The sequence below is a fragment of the Opisthocomus hoazin genome, chromosome 2 (assembly GCF_030867145.1).
Source record: "Opisthocomus hoazin isolate bOpiHoa1 chromosome 2, bOpiHoa1.hap1, whole genome shotgun sequence".
NCBI lineage: Eukaryota > Metazoa > Chordata > Aves > Opisthocomiformes > Opisthocomidae > Opisthocomus > Opisthocomus hoazin.
In genome coordinates this window covers 13,821,981-13,833,010 of record NC_134415.1, presented here as the reverse complement: position 1 = coordinate 13,833,010, position 11,030 = coordinate 13,821,981, and the positions used below count along the sequence as shown (strand labels likewise).

Below are 11,030 nucleotides of genomic sequence, written 5' to 3'. Positions count from 1 at the left end.
TGAGCGCGGCCGGCTGGGTCCCGCCCGCTGCATCGGCCCTCAGCCCGCGGCCCGTCCCCGGCGGGGCGCGGCGCGGCTGCCGAGCGGCCACAGCCCGGGGAGGAGGACGCGGGGGCGGAGCGGGCCTCGGGCGCCGCTGCCATGGTCCCGCTGCCCGCGCGCCGCGCGCTTCTCGCCGCCGCCTTGGGCCCCGTCGGCCGCCGTCGGCTCCCCCGTCACCAGGGTAACCGCGGCCTTCCCCCCCCCCCCCCCCCCCCCAGGACGGCGGGGCGCGAGCCGCCCCGTTGACACCCCCCGCCCCCGCTCCTCTCCCCACAGCCCCGGCGACGGCGGCGCGGCCCTCCTCGGGCGCGGGGGGCGAGCCGGAGGCCGAGGGGCCCGGCCGGGCCACCGCCATGCTGCAGCACCTGCTGCGCAAGCTGCGGGCCACCGGGCCGGTGACGGTGGCCGAGTACATGCGGGAGGCGCTCACCAACCCCGGACAGGTGCGGGCGGGCGGGCGGGGGGGGCCGGGCCGGGGGGGGTCGGAGGGGCCGAGCACCCGCCGACCGGGCGCGGCCCCTCTGCCCTCCGCCCCCCGCAGGGTTACTACACGCGGCGCGGCGGCGTCGGCGAGAGCGGGGATTTCGTCACCTCACCCGAGATCAGCCAGGCGTTCGGAGAGGTAACGCGCGGCCCCGCACGCCTCGGGTCGCGGCTTCGCTTCCTCAAGCTGGGGGGGGGGGTGGGTGCTTCGCTGCCCTGGGAGATGGGGGAGCCCCTTCTCGCCTCGCGGTCTGCGCTGAGGAACGCCTGCTTTCCCGTAGAACCCGTTTATAGGTAAAAAGACTGACGGTAGTTTCCCAGCGCGAAAACTCTGCTCAAAAGTCGCGTTCAGGTTCCGGCCTGGTTTGTGCGTCGGCTGGCCAAAGGCTGTGCCGACCCTCGGGCAGATGCGCTGTCACCAGGAGCGGGGCCGTGACCTGCACCCCAGCCTCGGGTGACAGCTCGTGCTCCAGCCAGGAGAGAGTCCCACACGTTGACTGGTGGAGGCTCGCTGCTGCTGGGCTGATGCCGAACGGTTGCAATTTTAGTGCTTAAAAAGAGGGCAAAGTTATGTATCGTAGTGATTTTTCTTAACTTTAAAGTATGGAGAGAGAATATTGCATAGCGTCTCGGTTATTATCAGACAAAAGGCAGGTGTTGCTTTTCACAAGTTCCAAATTTATTACTGTTAACTCTTTGTTTTCTTTCTGTCTCACTGTCAGTTAATAGGAATATGGTATGTCAGTGAGTGGATAGCCACGGGCAAACCTCAAGCGTTCCAGCTGGTGGAGCTGGGCCCAGGGAGGGGCACTCTCACTGATGATATACTACGGGTAGGTGAAAACTAATATTCATATTTATTTCTGGCTTTCTTCTGTGGCTACTCTGAAATCTGAAGGAATGAGCTTTTGCTATCAGGGTTTAACCTTTGCTAGTAACCAAATCATTTCAGTCAGGAGATTTGCACCTTAGACTCTAATTAAAATATATGCAAGTTTCTGCTATTCAGTGAAGAGACCAGGCCTCTGAGTTGAAAGCAGAACACGGGCCAGTGTATGCAGGCTGCACAGACGCGTGTGTCATTTTTCAGGAATATTCCATTGCGGATTATTTCTGTATAGGAAAGCATTATGCAGACTGAAATCCATTTAGGAGGGTGCTGCTGTGTGTAACTGGGAGGGAGGCCTCAGTGCAAGCAATAGGAGGGAGAGGGGAGGACAGTAATACCGGGGTGAAGTTGTGTCAGTTCCTTGGGGGATTTCAGGAGCTTATTTCTTTTGAGTTCACCCTTTCAGTCCTATCATGCTTGCATGGCTGTCTATTAATTAAAATGTTACTGATTCAAAAACAAATCACTAATGGGATTTAGTACCTCAGAAGAACTTTTCTTCTACTTACATATGTTAGTGAAAAAGAACTCTAATAACCACAGTGAAATGTAAGATATTGAGCACTTTTTGTTTATGATGTCTGGAAGAACAAAACCATTTTTCTCCTAACGCTAAACTCTGCAGGTAGTAGGAGAGCTACTCACTTTCAGGCTATTGCTATTCTAAATTAGCATTTCATTTTGCCATCCTTAGAATTATATAGTGTGTGCTGTGCTTTACTTTGTGTGCAACTTTCTTAGAAAGGTAGCAGCTTTTATTAAAAAAGCTGAATTCCCATTTCCTTCTGGAGTAGCAAAATGCAGTCTCTTTCACCGAGACTATTTTGTTAAATGAAAGCCAACTAAGTCTTTTACCTTGAACATAAGTAATGAGATTAAAGGTTAATTCTTAAACCTTTAATGTATACAGCACATGACTGTGCCTAACAGAATTCATCTGCCTTTATAGGTCTTCAACCAGCTTGCCTCTTTGCTTAGTAAATGTGATGTCTCTATTCATCTGGTAGAAGTGAGTCCCAAACTCAGCGAGATCCAAGCGCTGATGCTGACGGGAGGGAAGGTGCAGTCAAACCCCGAGGATGAGTCTGCTTACATGAAAGGCGTTAGCAAGACTGGAATTCCCATTTTCTGGTACAGAGACATTCAAGATGTGCCACCAGGTAAGGAACTTGAACATCTTCTTACAGGGATGGTGTCCTTTCTCCATTTGCTGCTTTTGTTAACGGGGCACATCTCCACTAGCCTTCTTAATGGGTAGAAAAGTAGTTAATATACGTATTTGTTCTTACTTCTTGTATGAGTCTGAGGCAGGATCTTGACTCATTCTCGTATCTGCTACCTGTTCTGATTACCTTCATTTTGGGGTAGCTACCCAATTTCATTTATTCTGACTTTTCATGGGAAAACACTTAGTGGCTTTGCCTGAATCTCCTTTCGTAAGATACTGATCTGAAATTCATGGACTGGAAGCTACAGCTAGCTGTAGAAATGCTGTCTTTGATGTATCCAAGCTGGAAATAATGATAATTATTTCACAACCACATTAACTAGCTTAATTTATTACAATGCATAAAACCATGTTACTTTTTGACTGGAAGCTGCTATGGCAGCATTAATAATTTAATGCATTCTTTTTTACCTTCCCGCAGGTTACAGCTTTTACTTAGCACATGAGTTTTTTGATGCCCTGCCAATACATAAGTTTCAGGTATAGCAAGAGGATTAATGTAATTGTGACCATCTACTTAAATGCCTTTTCTCTTTGAGGAACAACAGAATTAGGATGTCAAAGTAAACACATGCGTTGTCTATGGTGATAAAATATTTCTAACTGAACTTGGACAAATAAGGCCTAATTCAGCTGATAACTATAAAATTAGTAATTGTTCTTGAATGCAAAAACTTGTAGAAAGCTGAAGATTTCTTTGTGGTTACATAAGTCTCAATTTTATTTCTTATGCTACATTAGTAAGTTTTTAATTTCAACATTATTTTATATACCACTATTAACACAGTGCTCTGAAGGGTTTTCATTTGAATAGTAATGAGAATAGCAAAATAAAAGCTAGTTAGGATTCAAAGAAACTTTCAACTTCAGTTGGATAATTTATGAAAATCACTGGTAGAATAAGTTTATTTTGATAAGTTAAACATTGCACTGTCAATAGAAGAGGCAGCATTTTTCTCAACAGCATCATTAATTCCTTTTAATTTTAATGAAACCTGTATTTCTTGACTCTGCAGACAAGTCTCTACTGCAAGCTTTTTCCGAGGCAGTTACTGGAATTAAATAGGAATGAATAAGTGTTGTTAATAGCATATTATGTTCTTAAAATGTTTGTGAAAATGCCTGACACATTAGCTCAATCAAACAAACAAGATACTGTTGTACCCATTAGAGCGTAAAATGCATACTCTGGGTTTGTTAAACAGAGAACAGAGAAAGGCTGGCGTGAAGTGTTGGTTGATATAGACCCAGACGTTCCTGACCAGCTGCGGTTTGTCCTGTCACCATCCAGTACCCCTGCAACAGAAAACTTTATTCCGGTAAGGTCACGGCTACCAGTGTTCGTACTTAACATCCTCACTGACCCTCAAGTGCATTGACTGCTGCTCAGTCACCCGGGCAGCAAGAGGAGGGCGCTCAGTCTGTACGTGAGTGAACACAGCTTACCGTTTCTGTTCTGCAAGACTTCCACAGGCATTTAACTTTGTGTGCTGCAAACACGTAGCGCAAAATAATCACGTACATCACGCAAAATCAGAGCTGAAACAGAGAAAACGCTTCGGAGAGCAAACTGAGGCAGTGAGCGGCCGGGAGAGTTCTGCGTTGCGTGTGTCGCCACCTTCTCGACAGTGGCCCCGCTAAGCCAGGCTCTCCACTCGGTGCAGCTGGGTACTGCTGTGCTACACTGACCTTTCAGGGAAAGCATCTAAGATTTCCACCACCCCCCCCACCCCCCCCCCCCCCAAAAGTTCACTGGATTCTTAAGGTTACAAAATTAAGTCATTGAGATTAAAACCAGCTACAAAGTTTCACATAGAAATGCCTTTTTGAAGGGTGTGCAGAGCTGAAGAGCTCTTTTCACTTGTTCAGTACCACAGCGATGCAGTTTCACCTGGTACAGGTATTCTGACTTGTTAGAAAAATTTTCATTTCGGTTGATTATAGGCTGTAGAAGAGATGACTGAAATCCAACACTCAGAAAACACTAATTGAAAAGGATAGTTAGCAAAAATTAGCTGGAGCTCTGGGCAGCCTAGAATACAGCCCTGGACCTCTGTGCCCCAGTGAAGTGACAACAGCCCCAAGACGTCAGGTGTGAAGAAGACCTCTTGCCCTGTACTCACTTGCTAATGCAGGTGTTTTGATCTTTGAACTCTGCGCTAGCCTGAAGAAACAAGGGATCACGTGGAGGTGTGTCCTGAGGCTGGTGTCATCCTTCAGAGGCTTGTCTGCCGGATAGAAAAGGATGGTGGGGCTGCACTGGTTGCTGATTACGGTCATGATGGAACCAAAACTGACACTTTCCGGGTAAGTCATTTACCCTGAAATGAGAAGCCAAAATATTCCTGTTACCTTTTGTCACTTGGATCTTGAAGTTCTTGTAATAGAAAAGTCTTGGGTAGATATAACAGCAAAAAACGCATTATGCTGCAATCATATAACTGAGCAATGGAGTTCCTATTTAACCAGTACCCATAAGGGTTTCTGCCAGATGGAAAGGATAATCTGAGCCCTCGCTACGTTTATCTCAGACTTTCAAAGTACAACTTGCTGTTCTCGCCCCTCACATGCACCACTTGGTCTTTGCTACCCCAGCTGTACCCCAGCTAGGCGTACAGCCGAGTATCTTCCAATGTAATTTTTCAGGGATTCCGGAATCACAAACTGCACGATGTGTTGAGAGCTCCAGGGACAGCAGACCTGACGGCAGATGTTGATTTCAGCTATCTTCGAAAGATGACACAGGGAAGAACAGCCACATTGGGCCCCATAAAACAGCGGGAGTTTTTAAAAAATATGGGCATTGACCTCCGACTGCAGGTATGATGGCACTTACAGGTATATAAGTACGCCTAATCCACAAGCAATACTCTTAAACAGCCAGAAAGCTTTTGTAAAAATCTGATTTTAATAGTTTAAAACAACACATAGGTGTGAGATCAGGAAGTTGCTTCTCTCTGGATCCCTTAAAGTAAACTGATTGTATTATACTGAGGAGTATTCAATGGAAAACTTTGCAACATATGTCAGTGTATGAGCTCCCCCAGGGATCTCACCAGTTCTACTGAACATGAGGGCACTGTGACATCAGTGTAAGTGAAAAGGATGCAACAAGAGATTGCAGGTGTGAGGGAATTTATAGGAAAGCAGGAAGGGCTATAACCTGTGGGGTTGTTTTATTTTAGGTCCTCCTGCAGAATTCACATGACACAGCAACTCGTGAGCAGTTGCTTCACAGCTATGATATGCTGATGAATCCCCAGAAGATGGGGGACCGTTTTCACTTTTTTGCCCTGCTGCCTCACCACAGACTCGTACATCTTGACAAGAAACAGAAGCCAAAGTCTCCCGTACAGCCTGTTGCTGGATTTGGTGAACTCTTACTGAAGTAATTTCAAATACTATAGCAAAATGTCTGACAGTAGTAGCTTTCAATAACAACTTTATTTAAATAGATTAAAAAAAAACTCTATTCCTCTGGAGTCCTGCATCTTATGGTTTCTCATACTAAATGTTTTGCAGTAACGTAACCAGCATATAGCTACATATGCAGTAAGGCAAGAACTAAATATTTTGCGTTATCTTTGAGCTGAAAGCCCATGAAATGCCACATTGCTTCTCCAGGCAGTTTTCTCACACCAATCTACACTTCAGGGCCTATCCGCAGTTTGGTAGGGAGCGCTTTTTCAGAATAAATCTAGTGCAGCACACTAAACCTATTGACTGACCTATGCAGTCTGTGTAGAAATCAAACGCTGCACGTAATAGAACCCTGTGTACACAGAGCAGAGAATGAACACTGTTTCAGGGTTCTCTGGGTAGAGCCCAATGAAATAGTGACTCATGGAATCAAGTTAAAACATGTCAGTAACAAACAGATAAGCTAAGGAGACTTTAAAGGTACGCAGCTTTTACTTGCTTAAAACACAAGATGCTTTGACAGTTTTGAAGACATTTTTATAAAGAGAATGGCGACAGGAACCATGCAAAGAGAGTTATTAGTTCCAAAGCACCTGCTAACAGAATTCCCACAGACCCATAAGCAAAGAAGCATGAAGAAACATTTACTTCTAAGAACGTGCGACAGGAGAGATAATTCATGTAAATAAAAAGAACAACTCTGATAGGGAAATAAATTTTATTTTCAAGCTTATCAGAGGATATTTACAAACAATGGGATGTATAAAAATATAAAAGTACTTAACAGTGTCCTTTTGAGGCTATAAATTTTACATGAGCTTTTTTCTAGCATCATCGTAGCACTATTTCTTGAATGAACGCAACTTAATTCATCTAGGGGTAAGGATGGGAAACGCTGTAACCTACTGCTGTCAGTCTGCAGTAAAGGTAGAAAAAAGGGAAATAAAAACTCAGCTATTTTTACTACTCTGAAGAGTTTACTCCTAATGTATGCCTCATTTTTTGGTTCCTTGACTATTAGCGGCTTGTGGCTTCTATTCTCTGGCCCCATAAGTCTGCATATATGGTCAGGCACTCTCCTCCAAAGGCCAACAGCATTTTATTATTTTTTCTCTTTTTTTACTATAACTTGAAGAATAAATAGCTCATATAGTATTTTGGAGCAGAGCAGACTTCATGGAGAGAGATATCAGCCAAGCCGCCTACTTCGCTGTTGTCCCCTCCTTCCTCTATTCCTGTTGTGCTTTTTCAAGTGACTGAGCTGGCTTTTTTCCTCCCTTAAAATAAAACCAACACACCCACCCCCAGGACAACCTGAAGTGATAGCTGAAGTATAAAATCCGAAGTTTAAAACCAGACTGTATCTACATTATCACCATTAGGATGGAAGATAGCAACGGCTTCACTGAAATTTGGTCACTTGAGCAGTGGAAGTTGAAGAAGAAAAAAAAAAAAAGCACTGCTTCCCTTGCCAAGCCTGGGTAAATAGCAGACTACCAACTTCACAGGTGACTGTTGTGGTTCCAAAGATGACAAATAGTGCCTCTCAGAAGAATCAGCCCTGAAACCCTGCCTTAAGGGGATGGCAAGGCTAAGGGACAAACCCTGCCCCTTCCGAATTCCTCGGCACTGCCCTGACAGCACAGAAGGGGAGGATGACCCCAGCGCAGGAGGGGCAGGGGCTGCCAGCGCAGACGGTGGGCAGAAGGGCTGGAACGCTCTGCCCGCTGCTGGCACCTGCCACACAGGTGGCACCAACGTTGTGTACGAAGTTTGGCAGATCCCAACGGGGAAGCCAGCGTTCAGCCTTTACCAACTCAGATGCCTACAAAATGCAGTGGCAGTTAGATTAAGGGCAACAGGAAAAGAAACAGGCGGGTTAAAGAACCAAACCTACCTGTGGGTACATACTTCTGCAACTGCCACTGACTTTACTGCCAGGTCACTGTCATTGCAAGCAGCTGCCAGCCCTGAAATAACCTTGTAGAATTTTATGTATATCTAACAACTTAGAAAACGTCTGCTCACATGCTTCCTTACCTGAATAACAACAGTAGAAAAAAATACTTATCTACACACACACACACTCTCACCAAAAAAAAAAAACAAACAACTTTGTAGGAGAGCGAGGCGCTCCCCCAAAGCCTCTCACCGACTTCTTTGAAATACCATGAACTGTAACTGTTACACTGTCCTATGAGGGAATCCTTTCCAAAGAACATTGCTGCTTCCTCTGTATTGTGCCCCAAGTCCAGTAAGTGGTTGGGAATCCATCAGCTGAGGCATCTGAATGAAAAACTGAATTAGGAGTTGGTTTTGGACTCTTCTTTCAGCTCAAACAACAACGCCGAGCACAGCAGAGAAGCCAGGAGGGGCAGGTTAAGGTCAGAAGACAAAGCCTTCTCTCCTATGATCCAGCTGCCCCGGCAGAAGTGATCTGATGTCCGCTGTCGCTCCTAGGTTTTGAGCAGAGTTAAGATACAAGCTAGCAGGCTACAAACTACTCCTGATGTAAGTCCAGGGAATCTTAAAAAAGTTGGAAAAATACTAGAAAAATTTAAAAATCTAATTACTCAAAACGACAGAAGAAAGCTGCATGTATTTTTCCCTATTCTTCCACATCCTTCTGCTAGAAGCTGTTTTTCCAGAGTGAAAGGATACGCTGCGTCGGGTCTTGCGTGCTCTCTGTGCATTACTTGTGTAGCTTTAAGGCAAAATGCCTTTGGTGTGTGTCAATGACGCGTGCCAGCCTCGTACAGCAACACACTACACTGTTGTGGCTTATTGCTCTGTTTTAACAGACAAAATAAAGGACTAGTGTAGCTTTGCCTGTCCTCTCTTTAGATTGTCAGCCAGCATTTCAAGAGGAATGTAAGAAGTTAAGGAGTTTTCTTTATTTTGGGTATCTGGAAAAAGTTCAATTAGGGCAAAGACACATGTATTTCAACTGTTCTAACAGCAGCAAATTATTCCTTCATCTATGAAGCTGTATTCGACCTAAACCATCATGTTTTGCTATTAGCCAAGGTATTCTGCACTGATTTCTTTTTACAATCTCTTTTCACCATGCACAGTTTAGGAAATGGGAGATGTTATCTAAGTAACAGAAAACAGTCCTCTATGGCCTAGTAAATAGGGATTAGAAAACCATTACAAAATTCTTATTGTGTAGGCTAGGAAAAAAAAAAACAAACAACCTTGAGAAACACACAAACTATTCAATCTGTACACATTACACCTCAGTAATGGCTTTGCAGCCACACAGCCTGGTGAAATATGCTACCCAACAGGGCTTATCCCACTGTCCAGTAACTACTCATAGTATAAGCCAGAGACGGAGGAAAGCTTGTCAGACGACAGTCTATTCCCATGTCAATGCAGGATCCTCTGGGGCTTTGTACACTGAACTACGTGTACAGCATTCAGAAAGAGCAACAGTTGTTCCAAAACTTATCTTCAGTTTCTGTCTGGATCATTCTTCTTTACTGCAATTCAGCACAGTGAATAAATCAAGGGTCCTCTTCCATGTCATCCGGATTAGGAGCCATAATAAAATGCTGGGGGTACTCAAGGTTGTGTTCATAAGCATGTTCTTTCCAGCGTGCATCATCACTCTCGTGGGTAATGTAACGCTCTCCAATGCGAGTTTCAAATTCTCTGAGGTCGAGCCAAGTCTGATAATCCTAAGGAGTAAAAGAGATTTAAGGAAGCAGTTCAACAGACAGCAGCACTACGTTCCCACAGACAAATTCTGCACTTTGTCTCTACTTTTAGTAAAAATAGCCACAAGATGTAATCAACAAGATCTGTTAAAAAAAAACAAACAACCTTCCCCCAAAATACCCCAGAGCGTCCACAAAGGATGGTTCAAAATTAAATAGGCTAGTACATAAGGGTGTAATACTCTAAGTCATGAAAAACTTTTTGTAAGAAGACAGCTATGCCAGCTTTATTAAAAAATTCACTACATATACACACATACATGAAATTATACTCGTTCCAATATTGTTTGTACTCAAAATTAATTGGATTTTCCCCTTAATGTCTTTTAAGTTATCTGTGTGCATGGATATGTGCATATAGTATTGTGAAACCATTGTGAAAGGAACTCGCGTCAAAAAAGCAGATAAATTCCGTTCCAAACAATTCTCTTCTAGAACAGCTACAAGCTACAGCACAGACCAGCTCCGTGTCCACATCAGCACTGAACAAGCAATGCTTGTCTCTGTACCGATGTCAGTGGGGCTCCAAGCACTCCTCACTGCCCGCATTCAGGAGAGGTGCCAGAAGAGTAATGCTCTGTGCTGGTGTCAGACAGAAAGTAAGGGGCGGGACAGACAGTAAGACAAAATTTTCTGTGAGGAAAGAAGCCATTAACAGATGGGCAGAATCCTGGAGCACATAACATGTAAAGCTAAAACCAGAAACACTCACGCCTCCTTGAATGCTTGTTAACAAACTTCACTAGTAGCAGTTCTAATAAGCCTCTGAAGGATTTCATCCAAAAAAATCACTATTAAAAGGCAGACGGGTTTACCTGTAACCATGGGTGACTAAGGGATTTGTCAACACTGAAACGTTTTCTCATCTTCACTTGAAGCAAATTGTTTATTAGATCAATGGCTGACAAAGAAGAACACAACAAAGATTATATTGCTTAAATACTAATCACCTGCATCATCATTCACACGCTGCAGTGAAAGTGAATTTTTATATATGTGTACGTGTATCCTACTGAACTGTTTTCAACTTAAACAAGCTCTTGAAGGTTACATTTAGCTGTGCTTACGTTAAGTGAGGCTACAAAATAGGTTTGGGCTAAGCCCCCCCCTCCCCGATCTTTACCCTACTGATTTTAGTGATTTTCAGAAGTGCCTAAATAACGTGAGCATAATCCTGTGTTCCAAAATGACGTAGGTACTGCCACTATCATATACTTTTGTGTATGTCTTTCCGCATCTACCTGTG

The 11,030-nt window shown here is 44.5% G+C and overlaps 2 protein-coding genes across 4 annotated transcripts in view; one reads left to right on the top strand and one right to left on the bottom strand.

Moving 5' to 3' along the window:
* The first annotated feature begins 116 nt into the window (after positions 1-116).
* On the top strand, positions 117-7,452 carry NDUFAF7 (NADH:ubiquinone oxidoreductase complex assembly factor 7). Of its 3 annotated transcripts, none has more exons than XM_075412680.1 (10): positions 117-223; positions 319-485; positions 584-664; positions 1,248-1,358; positions 2,364-2,574; positions 3,064-3,122; positions 3,848-3,961; positions 4,806-4,949; positions 5,289-5,462; positions 7,371-7,452. In XM_075412680.1, the coding sequence occupies exons 1-10, from the start codon at positions 142-144 to the stop codon at positions 7,383-7,385; spliced, it is 1,158 nt and encodes a 385-aa protein (XP_075268795.1). In that variant the 5' UTR covers positions 117-141; the 3' UTR covers positions 7,386-7,452. The 3 variants fall into 3 exon arrangements, with proteins under 3 accessions (XP_075268795.1, XP_075268794.1, XP_075268793.1); XM_075412678.1 differs by lacking the exon at positions 7,371-7,452 and adding an exon at positions 5,828-7,035 and having other exon boundaries at positions 123-223; XM_075412679.1 differs by lacking the exons at positions 584-664; positions 7,371-7,452 and adding an exon at positions 5,828-7,035 and having other exon boundaries at positions 122-223.
* A 2,119-nt stretch (positions 7,453-9,571) lies between these two features.
* PRKD3 (protein kinase D3) overlaps positions 9,572-11,030 on the bottom strand; it is a 42,895-nt gene continuing 41,436 nt past the window's right edge. The window contains exons 18-19 of the mRNA XM_075412677.1: positions 10,600-10,685; positions 9,572-9,745 (exon numbers count right to left, since the gene is read on the bottom strand). Of these exons, the coding sequence (XP_075268792.1) occupies positions 9,572-9,745; positions 10,600-10,685 (260 nt within the window). The remainder of the gene's footprint in view (positions 9,746-10,599; positions 10,686-11,030) is intronic.